We start from the raw sequence: 14,228 nt of genomic DNA, 5'->3' as shown, positions 1-14,228 counted from the left end.
ATCAGTGTGCTATGTTTTTGCTTAATAATAATATAGCAAAAACTAGAATTTACTTAAAAACAAAGCCAGCAAGTACTCCCATTTCAGGTGCTTGGCAACCACCCTCTCAAGCTTCCTCTACTTCATTTAAACTTATGGGGAAGGTGCAATGAAGTAACTCCTCCCATGGACCTTTTTTTTCAAATCAGGAAACACTGGCAGCCGGGGAGGCTGAGGAACACAGGTGAAATGTTTTAATGGAGGGGGGAGGACCTCCCCCACTGCCATCTGCCATTCAGCGGTGTGCAGTCAGTGGACTAAGGGATTAGGCTAGTCCCCTAAATGTTCCTGGTAGATTAGAGCAGTGGTCCTCAACCTTGGGCCTCCAGATGTTTTTGGCCTACAACTCCCATGATCCCTAGCTAGCAGGACCAGTGGTCAGGGATGATGGGAATTGTAGTCTCAAAACATCTGGAGGCCCAAGGTTGAGGACCACTGGATTAGAGTATCAAATTATTAAGGCCTGACACCTCCTCCCCAAAGCCCAGGAAGCCCAGGGAGGGAGGTGTGATGCTCACGCGCACAACGTCAGGACATCAGTCCCCCCATTGCCCTCGCAAGCTGGTGCCTCTTGCCCTAACTCCTTTCCTATGAAAAAATCACTGCATGCCACTACTGCCATTTTGCAATGAGCACTCTGCAAGTTCATCTCCACACCAGCTGAAACGATCAAACAGGCTGGAAAATGAAAGCTTTTGAAATTTTGGAGGACAAGTTTTGGCACTATACTAAATAAACACATACCAAATAAAACCCTGCAGAACAAACAAATATACAGTGTACATGAGTCAACCTTGACCTTTTCTTGTTACCATTGTATGCTTCCTAGAGTTCTGCATCATGCTGCTAATGGAAGAAGCACTTTCAAAAGCCACATGTCCAACTAACACTGCCAGAAATAACCTTTTAAGCACTATCCTTATGCTAACCTTGGCAGTTGCAAAAAAACCTTCCTGTTATGTTCTGCTCTGGCCTTTTGGGTACATTTACAATCCACACAAAGGTCTACTTACGGTATTTATTTTTTCCATTTTAAGGTTTATTATCTGAGTTGAAATTGCTTGTTTGGATACCCATGGATGCTATTCCATAATGCTTATTTTAATATTATTGGGCTATAAAAATAAATTGCATGGATCTTTAGCTAAGATTTTAATACTTGTTGCAACCTTCCCCAAAATTTACAATGCATTTGGTCATCATTTCCAGAGGGTACAAAGTCCATGGTGGTAGGAGTGAGAATTAAGTACAGCAAACTTTTCTGAAAACAGATACATTGGTAAAAACCCAGTTTTTCTGTTATGAATGATAAGCAGCTTTTTTATGTTGGCCCCTGTGACAAAGGATTAGTAAACAATCTGGACTTTACCAGCGGAAGCAACAGTCCAGACTAAACCTGTAGTAAAGGTGGAGACCCTGTATTTCACTGAGAAACAATAAAAGGCTGACTTGATAATTACTGGTTTGATAGAACTTAGATTTTACAAGAGAGACCAAGTTCATTTTTTTTATTTGGCCCTCTGGAGGACTAGAATCTGCAACTAAATTATATCTGCTGCCACTCTGAACAAGCATCTTAGCTCTACACAATAGATAAAACAGTTTCTGAATGATATCCCTAACAATGGAACATTATGCTAGTAACATATCATGGCTTTATTCATTACATGTGACTTCTACTAAATGATTGCAATTGTTTCTCAGCTTCACCAAAGACAGGGATGAAGGATGTGGCCCTCCAGATGTTGTTGCACTCCAGTTCCCATCATCCTTAGCTATTAGCTATGGTGACTAAGGCTTCTGGGACTTGGAGTCTAATGACATATAGAAGGTCACAGGTTCTCCATCCTTGACCTAAGAGTTACTTAGCCATCCTTGAGATGGCGAGCAAATCCTTCAGTGCATATGGCATAAATGTACTGTTTGGCTAAGGGTTGCTAACTGGCTGTTACATACTATTGCAAAATGTCAACAAACGTGTTCCCAGCTCTTTGAGGGATATATATATCCCACTGTATATATAATAACGGTGGAGTCCCCCCCCCTTTACTATTTTCAAATCAAGAATGGGGTTTGCTTTTCCAAGTAGGGCAAAGATGGGAATAGCAAAATGATCTTTGGCATTTCAGTTCTACGTTTTTCTGTTCTTCCATGGTTCCTTCTAATGGAGGCATATTGAATAATTCATTCCAAGTTTTCCCTTTCCATTATAAGCATAGCGTATATCTGCAGTCAGGCAGGCCCTCTGGCTACACCTTTAACTGATTGCAGGAGAAAAGATGGTTAAACAGCTCTGCTGAGCTTTCATTTGCCGGAATGACCTAAATGAAAGGACTTGGAGTGGAACATTAATCACCAGTAAGTGTTCCCATTGAGCTCAGACACCTCCTTTCCCCCCCCCCAACCAACCTATCTACCCCACATACTGCAGTTGCCTTTGGGGGGGGGGGATCCCACACTGTTAAAATTAAATAATTGCTTTCCAAATTGCCTGTGTCTGTTTCCAACTCCAATCATTACATTGAGCTGACAGGTTTATAAGGACTTTTTAAAAGTTAAGAATTTATTTTCCAGGGGACTGTAATAAGTGATCCCTGCAAATAGCTGAGGTGATGAGATCACATATTGCAGAGCTGAATAATTTTCTGCTGGTGATTGCTTAGTGTGTGTGTATGTATGTGTGTTGTGTGTAGATAAAACGCAGGGGAGGCAGCTCTGTAAGGACATACGGGTTTCAAGGTGTTTTCTCTCCATGCTGCAAACTAAATTATGCCTGCTGCTGCAATATTTAAACTCAAGACACTTTTACTTGAAATGTGTGTGGGTGTGTATTTGTGTGGGTGTGCTGCATCTAAATTTCATTCTAATAAAACTGGAGAATATCCCTGCTTAAACAGTATGGGAAAACCTCAACTGATGTATCTTTGAGTGCATGAACATACAAAGTCATCCCTACCCGGTAACATTTCAACCATTGTTAATATCATAAACCATAAAATTACAAGGGGGGGGGGCTCTGCTTTACAATCAGGCTCATTAGCTTAGAACTTGGGCCACAGGGCATCTCCCCATTGGCTTTGGCCACACATACAGATGGCTGGTGATGATCATTTACTTGCTCTGCAAAGACCGAGAGCCTTGTTTCAAGCTGAATGTGTGTGAATGTGTATTAAACCTGTCCTTTGCTTCATGGGTATCTTGTACCATTGAAGTCTGATGGTGCAGTTGTGCGCTTTGCCGTGAATTCAAACTCAGTCCAGAGCCAGCAGTGGCTGGGTGTTCTCATTCTCATGCTGATCCTCGTGTTTCAACGTTCCAGATTCCACCACAGACTGAGACCTGAAAACAAAGAACAGCTGTTAGCATCGCTTAGGCATCAAGACTTCAGCTGCCATTTGTCTTTCCAAGAGTGTACCGAGTCTTAATATTTTCTCAATATTATCTCAAGGCAATTCACATTTCCAAAAACACCTGACTTGGTATTAAAAAAAGTAGTGTGCTTTGTACGAGTGTTGATGATTGTGGAATTATTTTGCAAATTCCAACATTTGCAACATGTGCTGATTTCTATCAGCACATTGGTGGGGGTCAGATTGGAGGAGGTCATAGGCATAATTGGTAGGTTGCTGGTAGTTTACCTGATGTCAGGTAGTCATGTTCCAAGTAACACTAAGCCTCTGAGTTTATATGCTATTTTAAGATGAAGTGGACTCTTCCTTCGAGGGTATGACAGGTGGGTGTTCCTGCCCACCTGTTAAAATTGACCTGCATGGACTGGAAACAGATCCAGTTTCCAACACCGGCTTTAAACATGTAGGCTGGTGCGCTGGGTTTATTTGTTTGCTTTAGACAGTTGTTGACTGCCCATTAGCAACATATTCCGGTCAGTTCGCACAAAATTTAAAACAATAATATCGATTTTGAAATATTAAGAATAATAATGTGAAAACACTAAAATCAATACAATTCCACCACCACCACCACCAGCAGCAGCATGAAATAATTCTATAACAGGATTTAAAGCTCAGCTAAAAATAATTTCTCCCAGGTACTAAAAGACACTATAACATGGTTCTAAATGGCAAGTGGCACTAAAAAGGCAAGTCCCTCTGGGGAGGACATTCCGTAATTGGAGCAACAACTCTGAAAAGGCCCCTCCCTAGAGCCTCACCCATCAAACCTCGCAAGATGAAAAAACCTGAGAATATCTTCCAGCAAATATATTTAGGTCTGGGCAGGTACATACAGGAAGATGCTATCCTTTAAGTAACCTAAAGGTAAAGGGACCCCTGACCAGTCGTGACCGACTCTGGGGTTGTGCGCTCATCTCGCATTATTGGCCGAGGGAGCCGGCGTATAGCTTCCAGGTCATGTGGCCAGCATGACAAAGCCACTTCTAGCAAACCAGAGCAGCACACGGAAACACCGTTTACCTTCCCGCTGTAGCGGTTCCTATTTATCTACTTGCATTTTGACGTGCTTTCAAACTGCTAGGTTGGCAGGAGCTGGGACCGAGCAACGGGAGCTCACCCCGTCACAGGGATTCGAACTGCCGACCTTCTGATCAGCAAGCCCTAGGCTCAGTGGTTTAACCACAGCGCCACCTAGCCCCAAGTTATTTAGGGCTTTAAAGATTCAATGCAGTACTGCTTCCCCCCCCCTCCTCATCCTCCAGAATCTCCAAGCTGTGTTTAAATTTCTCTCAAATCCAGGAGGAGTTCAGAGACATGGTTTGTGAATTTTTGAGAACGGAAACATTGGGGCACAAACGCACCGTCGGCTACCCTCATCCCATGCAAAATCTAAAGCATTTGAAGCAGCCTGAGTCACCAAAGAACAAAAGAATTGATGGATGAACCATTACTGAAGACTAATATTTTTAATGTAGCCCTTTAGATTTCAGGTATCGTCTGTCGCAGGAGCTGAGCACCATGTTCCATCTCCACTGGGGGATTTTGGAACATGGCTTTGAGTTAATATTAGTTACCGGTAGTGATTCATTCACACTGGATGCCATCTAAAGCATTAGCTGGATTTGGAAAGTACAAATTATGTTCCTCATAAAAATCACCAGCAGTTCCTTCAACAACACTGCAGTGTAAAAATAGAACAGCTAACCAGAACGCTAATGGGAACAGTGTTCTCTCTTCCTGAAACCCCTAATCTAAAAGAGATTAGTATTCGGAATTGAGTTCTAGCTGGCGGTTACTTTCCAAGGGCAAGTATATGCTTCAGTGAGAAAAAACAAAAAGCTTTTTTCTTCTTCATCATTCTGGAAGGTTCTGTCTCTCAAAGTAAGCTTGTACTGAGGGCCCCTTTAGCTGGTTTATAAAAGTATCAGGCATAAACCTGAGTTAGCGGCATTCCAGTAAACGCATGATGGTTGGACAGGAGAAGTGGGCTTGTGTCCAATGCAGAGCTAACTAGCTGTCTCGACATACAAGGATTTACCCTTGCATAACAGGATTTTATCTCGTTCTGCATCTCCCATATCAATTCTAGGTCCCTGCATCCTTCTGGAGTAGATTTGGGGAGGGCTTGGGACATGCAAGGGAGGAGAATAGGGGAAGTCCCATTGCATCAGCGTAAATCCTTACAGAACAGTTACTTGGAACTGCATTGGATAGAAGCCCTGAGCAATGGAGCTCTACCCCTATTTGAATCACTTTTCAACTTGCGGAAGGGGACTGTTTAAAAAAGGGAGTCTCTTGCATCCCACAAGTGCTATGTTTGGAACCCTGAGGTTCCAAAGAAATACCTGAAGAGGCACGTGTGATTTGTTGGTCCACTATAAATCAAAGGAAACAGTTTCTCTGTAATGGTGAAACTCATTTCGTCAGCAGCAAGACACCTCCCTCTCTTGTACAGCCAGTTCACAGATGCCCAGGGCAAATCCAAAACATTTTCCTGCCTATGGCAATGAGGCAAATAGTGTGTTTCCCCACCTATTTCAAAGTGCATTTCACCCAGGGTCAGTTGAGTGCTTTTGGCACCTGAGAATGAAAATCCCATGAGTGTCATGTTGTCTCCTTGGCAGCAGGCATGCAGTAATAATTAAATGACTGACAGTTTGCTGCCCTTTCAAAATCAGCTGCCTCAGGTGGCTTCCTCACACTATCTAATGGCAGGGCCAGACCTGGGGTTGCCATTTTGTAATCCTGGCCAATCATCTGTATGTCTTAACAAAACATCTAAAATGGCTCCTGATTCTTTAGAATCTCTTCCTCTATATTTAGACCAAATATATCCTTTAGGCTCTCTCTTTCTTCACTATTTTTAGCAATGTAAACCGCAATTATGGGGTGTATGTGATCCAGAGGCAGCAGGCAAAGTGTTAGCTCTCTGTTCCATTTGATCCTCAGAATGGAACACAGGATTGGTATTTTGGAGGCTGAGGAAATGCGGCTGCAGGCAAAAGTACACATAGGTCAGCATGCCAGGGGTGGGTGAGGCCAGAGGTAAAAGGCAGCAGAAGAGCATGTGCAAATTTTACCTTTATACTGTAGGCTAGTTTCTAAAAAACACTCACATACCCCCAGTGGCGTAGCGTGGGTTGCTGGTGCCTGGAGCAGGGCTAGTATTATGCTCCCTGGAGGACAGGGCAGCTGGGGTGGCGGCGCACACCGGGGGAGGGGGGGCAGGCACACACATGGCTACCAATGCTGCCACTGATGGTGGTGGTGGCCATGCACCTTCTTGGAATGGTGGCAGTGCCGCCTCCCGGCTTGGCCAGCCCTGAGGCAGGGCATGTGGGTGTTCTATGCCGGCCATGAGGAGAAGGAGCTCCCAAGGCCCGGCTTGGGCCCGGCTTGCCTCTCCACTGATCCAGAAGGCGGCAGGAGCTCAGGCATGTAGCCTAGATGAGGGTGTCTGTCATGGAGGCACCTAGTTGCGGCCCCGCTGCTCCTCTGCCCTCTGCACGCTATGCTACTACATACCCCTCTCAACCCTTCACCCAAATAAGCAAGCAGCATTGTTGGAGTTCAAGGACACAATCCAGTCAGTCAAAAACACTTCACAGACAGCGGTGTGAAGCAAGGGCCAGTGAGGGGCGTTCTCCTGGGGATATTTCTGAGAGGCAGATGGAAAGGCCTGGATGAGGCATTGGGCTCCCAGGCCTGTCCTCCAACTCTGGTAAGACCATGATGGTGGCATCTGCTCTGCAGATGTGTTTCGGGGGGGCAGGGAGCATTTCACACCAAATATTCTGCAACACACACACCATCTATCTTTATCTCCATCTTTCTATATATACATCTGTACAGACTCAGCCATCACACACACATTTCCCCTCCTACAGGAAGCATGAAGGTGACTTAAGGCTCTGGTTTAACCTGTCAGCTGTAGTCTTGAACTGTGAGCCACATTTTATTTCTTACCTGTGAAAGCTTTAAAAAAGATCTATTCAAACATGAAACAATCCCAGCTCCACTTTAAGATTAGGCTGTATGGGGGTGGGGGTGGGCAACAGAATGAAAGCAACCCACATGCTCTCATTCCCAGTCTTTTACTTCTCGTCTTTTATTCTTCCTTTGCGTTATTAACAACCTTATTTGCTGAAATCCATGTGTGGGTGGGGGAAACCCATGACTATCCTGCTGGGCTTTCCCCCTTGAGCTGAGCTTTGTGCCTTTCAAATTGGTGCACTGTAACCAATCAATCCAGCCACACTGCAAAAGATCTATTCACTGGGGCCTCACCTCCCATCTGCGCATTTCCCTCTAATTCTTTGCCCATTACACTGGCTCCTCTAGGCTATTATCTTCCAGTGATTCATTCCTGCTGCAGAAAATAATAAGGGAAAATGTTTCCATCCAACAAGCCGCTATTGATTTACTTATTGATAGCACGCGAAGGCTTTTCTGTTTCCAGTAGCGTTCTGGGTTTGTTTCTTATCAGTTCTCAAGGCCTGTTGCCTCCACCAGGTGGAGAGGAGGGGCTGTAGCTCAGGGGCAAAGCATCTGCTTTGGATGCACAAGGCCCCGTCTTCAACCCCCAGCAACTTCAGGCGGGGCTGGGAGAGAAATCCTGAAGACCTGCTGCCAGTCAGTGTAGACAAAATGGAACGATGGTCTGAATTGAATTGGTTCTGCTCTTTTATACATAGCATAGAATTGTAGGGTTGGAAGGGACCCTGAGGATCATCTAGTCCAGGCATAGGCAAACTCGGCCCTCCAGTTGTTTTGAGACTACAATTCCCATCATCCCTGACTACTGGTCCTGTTAGCTAGGGATGATGGGAGTTGTAGTCCCAAAACATCTGGAGGGCCGAGTTTGCCTATGCCTGCTCTAGCCAACTGAGCTACCCAGACTCATACAGGAGCCTTTTAAGTTGTTTTTACTCATGCTTCTATACTTGTTTTTGATTTTTGTTTTTTTAGGTTGCTTTGAACTCACCTTTCTGTGGGGAAAAGTGACTAATAATAATAATAATAATAATAATGTTCATCTTGCTGTTTTCAGCTTTCTAGTGTGACTAGCTTCGCTTGCATTTTCCATATGTGTGGCACACACAGAGGAAAATAGTGTCGCCATAGTAACTTGCATCCATTTCTTGAGCTGCAAAGCAAATCTCCTTGAGACGGGGTAGAAATGCAGAGTGCATTTTCCCATTGCTGTAGAATGTATTTTGTCCTCTCGTAACAAACTTATCGGGCCAAACTCTTGGTGTCCTAGATCTCTAATTCTGTGATTGGAATCCCACTCCATTTACATTTTCCATCAGAGACAAACCACAGTACATGATCTGGTATGTGCTTGAAACTGCATACCAAACTGCAGTCATGTCTATTCTGTATCACCAACTATATAGCTATAATACCAGGCCTGTGTTTATTATGAAGGGGTGGGGGGAGGGGAGCAATAAAGGCAACACAATACAGGCAACATACAATATGTGTAAACAATGTGTATTGGGTTATTACTCAGCTACAAATATTTCAATAATATTCATATGTACTTATGGTTACAGATTTAAAAAAACTCATAGAGTGCAATATTTACTCAAAAGTAATTCTCACCGAGTTCAGGCTAGCTTCCTTCCATGTAAATGTGCATAGGATTGCAACGTAAATCTACTCAAGATTGTTTTTGTGAGTCTGCATGGACCAGTATATAGATTTAGTCAACTATTACCTTTCATAAGCTCATTAGTTTGTGTGAACTATATTCCAGACCTGTGAAAATGGATGACAAAGTGGGGGTGGCAGCCATTGGATCAACTGGCCTCAGTTCTTGCAAAATAGCCAAATTTGACATGACATTTTCCCCACAATGGGTCCTTGGCATAGAGTATGGCCTCATTTGTTTGTAAGGGTAACCCAAACTAGACTTACCATGATGTCTGAACCAGGCTCTGGTTTGTCTTCCCAAACAAACCATTAGTGATAAACCAAGAAAAAACCTTGGTTGCAGTTCATGTGTTGGATGAGACAAACTGCATGCCTGGGCTCACCTGTAATGCTTAGTATAAGGTAGCAAGGCAGCAGTAGGACGGGGATGGGGGAGTAAAGGAGCCACAATTTTCTCTCCAGGCATCAGCACACTTGCTTGTTCATGGCAAACCATAACTTGGTAATGTTACATGCAAACCGGCCCCATGTTTTGCTCTTTCCTTTGCACAGGTTATTATTTTTCAATTTTGCTCAACAAGTGGGACAGGATGTGCCAAAATCAACGATCATTAATGAGGCCCAGAACAGCCATAATCCTGTTAAAGCCTCAAGAAAGAGCATTTTACTATGAAACGTTTTCATTCACTGGTGAGACATCTTTCCATTCGACTTGCTTTGCTCATCTTCATCAGGCTAGTAACTGCTATTATCATTTATAGGGATCCTGTGGCCTCCAGATATTGTTGGCCACCAGTTCCCATCACCCCTGGTCATTGGGCATGCTGTCTGGGGCTGATGGGAGTTGGAGTCTAACTACAAGTAGGACAACCACAATTTCCTCATCCCTGGTATATAGAGCCTGTTCTTCTTCCATTGTCATTATCCTCTCTTGAAGGCAACGCAATCCTTGCACTACCAGTTTAACATTATTTCCTTTCCCTGTTTTAAAGCAGACAATTTTTCATTTCTTCTAAACCTGTGCTCCGAGGCCAAACCTTACCTTTTCATGAGTGTGGGTGAGCATCCTCTCTCCAAGTTGGACGACGAGTGCTTCACGTGCATGGTGTTGTAGGAAGTGTGCGTGTATTCGTTTTCGTCATTGTAGTCTGGACCAAGTAAAGTCCGAGCCCAAGTGCCCATGTCATAAGGAGGAAGTGTCCCTCCAAACTCTGAGGGCAAGCAGTCAGGGTGTATAAGCTGGTGAAGGCTATTCAGATTGTTACCATGAAGAAAGATCTTTGGAAAAAGAAAAACAGACAAGAACACAGTTCATTGGCTCTCAGTTTTTCATGGCTGTTAAAATGTTAAGGATAATTAATTGAACAGACCAGGTATTGTCAGCTTTTTCAACATTTGGCAGAAGTACAAAAAATGTTGAGGGGAGGGAATCTTTGAGGTGGGAGTGGAAAGTCCAAAACAGCATGTGAGTTTGGAGCATGCTACATGTTCATGGAATGCTGAGTGATTGATAGAGTAGCGGAAATGGAAAACCCGGCTGTGTTGAGGGAGGAATGGCAGGGCTCCAGTCAGTCAGCTACAAACAGGAGCGATCCATACTCCAACATTTTGCTGCAGGCCTGTTGTAGACACTAACACAGCAAAAATAAGGTGATGAGCAGCAACTGTGTTGGCTTTGGGTGGTAATTTTCTAGGTTATTCCAAGCTACTGGGTTTTGACATCTGAAGGTTTTCACTGCCTATGAACTTCATTTATCAGAGAGTAGGGCTTCCCGTAGGATAAATCCCTTCATGTCTTAAGATGGGAAGGAGAATCTGTTTTGAAGGCTATGAAAACCGATCCCTGCTGATGTGTGGTTTTCACACAGCCATTGCCCCCAACACTGTGGCATAGGCTTGCTGGCTGCTGAGATAATAAAGCACACCTTGCTAGTTCTTTTGATAAAAAAAAAAGCAAGACTTTCTGTTTCAACATGCTGATTGGGCATTCATTTATTTTATTATTTATCATGGATACTTATTAAGGGTGTGCATCTGCTCTGCATGAGCATAGCAAGGGGAATTGGGGGGGGATTTGAGGGTCTCCCCCCTGAGTTGAAGCATAATGTCAATTATTCCAGCTCCCCGCTGAGTCAGATTGGGATTCTCACAAAAGCTTCATGTCTGTCACTCTGTTTCTATCCTTTTCAACAATCAATGTTTCCCATATATCTCTGTGTTTCTCTAGCTCCAAGGCTTTGCAAGAAGTGGGGCTGCCCAAAATTGAAAGAGCTCTTGGTTGTTGTTGTTTTGTTAAAACCCACTCTGGAGGGGCTCCTGTGCCTAAAAATTTCATTTACTTTGGCCAAAAGGCTAAAAAAACTTGTAGTCGTTTTTAGGTTCCCCATTGTACTGAGTGGAGAAGCACAGGATTTTGTTTTATACAGATCTGTCGAGAACTCGAAAATAGATCAAAGTGGAAAGTGCACAGAGCAACTCAGAAACACATTGCAATTGAAAACACACAGACACACAAATGCAGATCTGAGATGACACTTGGGGCTTATTGTGTAGTCTCCTATGATGTAAGTCATGGGCCCCACCTGCTAGCTTGCTCCCTAAAATATCACTAGTTTGCTCATTTCTATATATAGGGTGCCTACATTCTGCATGGACTGGTTGCATGGCAACATGTGCAAATGGCTTTTGATACCTATTAGGTCCATAAATTACCATATAGCATATATTCAACACAAAAAACAGCGACAATTTGTTGTTGACAAAGGACAGCTGGACGTATAAAGGGCCCCATTACCTTCAGTAGCTTAGGGCCTCATCAAACCTAAATCCGGCCCTGATCAGCACAACAGGATGCCTTCATTTTCCCCAGCTGTAATAAAACATCTCTCTCCCTTATTGGTCTCTACAGCCATAGCAGGTGCTGTAACTCCAACAGCTTGACTTTACCCCGATGGTGCACTCTTCCATTTTCTCTTGAGACAGATGGCAAGGATGGTGATTGTTTGGGTGCATTCTATCAATTACATTTCCCCACTTATCTCACTGTAACAAAACAGGGTTTTTTTGGGGGGGGGGGTTGGAGTGTCAATTTGGGAAGCTTCTCTTTGCATTCCTCTTTTGTACCAAAAGTGTTGCTCTTTGCAGTTTTTCTCCTGGATTGAGAGAGTGAAGCTCTGTCTGTAGAGACTTTCTTTGACTCCATCCACACTCCTTTCCTACGTCAATCAAGCATGCCTCTTCAGCTAGTTTTCTAGCCATTAGAGGAGTTGCATAGAAAAGTACCTTCTTCAATCATAGTTTTATGAATACTGTAGTAAAAATGGTATATGGTAGGAATCAATATTCCCAAGTCCTTTGCCATAATAAAGTCCTGCTTCTTCTCCAGCAGTGCTTGGAATTGGAATTATTTGGGTGACATCAATTATTCCCCCACTCACCCTTTTACAAGAACAGCAATCTGCTGAGGAAGCAAAATGGGAGACTTCCCTCAAGATGTCTGTAATGCAGGGATGAGGTGCCTCGTGGGGAAACATCTGGGAGCAGAGGCAGCACATGTCAGGGAGGGGCAGAAGGAGAGACAAAAATGGTTGCAGCAATGTGTGTGACTCTTACAATTGTACAGCAGGCTCTGTGCCAGCCATGTAAAAACCAGAGGTTTCCTTCCCATCCTCTGTCCAGGCAAGCAAGAGGCATTGTCACAGTTCAAAGACACATTCCAGCCAGACTAATTCACTTGAGGAAGGGACAGAGCACAGCTAGTTAAGGATGTGGTCTGAGGAGCTCGGGATGAGAAATGTCCATGTTCACACCATACATTTAAAGTGCTATGACAGCACTTTAAACAGTCATCTCTTCCCCAAGGAATTATGGGAGCTGTAGTTTGTTACGGGTGCTGAGAGTAGTGAGGAGACCCCTGTTCCCCTCACAGAGCGACAATTCCCAGGGTGGTTTAAGAATCAATCTCTCTTCCCAGGGAACTCTGGGAACTGTAGCTCGGGGGGGGGGTAGGGGGTCTCCTAACAGCTCCTAGCACCCATAGTAAACTACAGCTCACATAATTCTTGGTAAGAAGCCATGACTATGGCACATTGTGTAAATGTGGCCAGAGGGGCCCCATAGCATGAGGTTCCCCTGCCCATCTGTAACGGTAGGGCTCTTCAAACAGTTTCTGTGGGTTCCCCTCCCCCCAAGTACTCTACCGTAGCTGTGTGTGTTTATACTATAAAATGGTGTCTTTCGTTTGTACATGATGAAAGGTGGTTTCCCCCCCCCCTTCAGGTGGTGCCTGGCTTAGATTCTGAAAATAACTGTCTCCTGCTGAAATATTGATTGCATATGGGCTGTTGGCAAAATCCAACCGAGGCGTCAGCTCACACTGCCGTCCTGAGGCCATGCAAAGCAAAACCGCACAAAGACAAAAGGAGGAGGCGCAGAAAGCAGGGACCCCCTTGTGCCACTGGAGTGGGGGGCTTGCAGCTTGCTTTGTTTTCTAATTACCCTTTTCCTTGTCTTGTCTTTGAGGAAGGGCTTGATGAGCGTGTACAGGGCATGGATGTACCAAGGCTGGTTCACAAAATGGACTCCTCCAAAGCGAGCAGGAAAGCTGTCCTGTGGAGAAGAAAGAAACGGAAGCCAATTAACAGAGGCAGCCAGTTAGATAGGCAAGGAGCGGGTCTACAGGCTGGGCTGTTAATTGATGCATTAGGATTGACTACTTTGCAGCACAAACACACACAGAGAGAGCTTCTGCTTTAACATTCTCTTAGCACTTGCACAGTGCGGTAGCTGTAGAGATGTGGGTGTGCGGTTTTAAGTCTCAGACTCATCCCTGGTTCTCCCTCTCTCTCCCTCTCCCCCCCCCTCTCTCTGTGTGTATGCATGTGCATGTATCTTTCTTTGCAAGCAGCGCAGCATGAATGCGGGAGGGAGTGTGTTTTCTAATTCCCCATTGTGTCACAGAGCCAAGTTCCCATACACCTCTGTGAACACGGCTCACCTCTTCACCCCGGATGCCTACCCTTCCCCCCTCTGCCCTCCCCCCAAGCCATCATTACAATAGCTGAACTTTCTGGGTGAATGAACTGCACATTATGAAGAAGAAGACGGGTGGGAAATGTT

General features: G+C 44.4%; 1 protein-coding gene across 1 annotated transcript in view; it reads right to left on the bottom strand.

The window, feature by feature from the left end:
* Positions 1 to 950: 950 nt before the first annotated feature.
* The window catches only part of CLVS1 (clavesin 1), a 50,652-nt gene continuing 37,374 nt past the window's right edge, over positions 951 to 14,228 (bottom strand). The window contains exons 3-5 of the mRNA XM_035125806.3: positions 13,608 to 13,718; positions 10,153 to 10,388; positions 951 to 3,378 (exon numbers count right to left, since the gene is read on the bottom strand). Of these exons, the coding sequence (XP_034981697.3) occupies positions 3,291 to 3,378; positions 10,153 to 10,388; positions 13,608 to 13,718 (435 nt within the window). The 3' untranslated portion in view covers positions 951 to 3,290. The remainder of the gene's footprint in view (positions 3,379 to 10,152; positions 10,389 to 13,607; positions 13,719 to 14,228) is intronic.

Source organism: Zootoca vivipara, chromosome 8 (assembly GCF_965207765.1).
Source record: "Zootoca vivipara chromosome 8, rZooViv2.hap1.1, whole genome shotgun sequence".
NCBI classification, from domain to species: Eukaryota; Metazoa; Chordata; class Lepidosauria; order Squamata; family Lacertidae; genus Zootoca; species Zootoca vivipara.
Note: the sequence above shows the minus strand (reverse complement) of the source record. Positions and strands in the feature narration are given on the sequence as shown.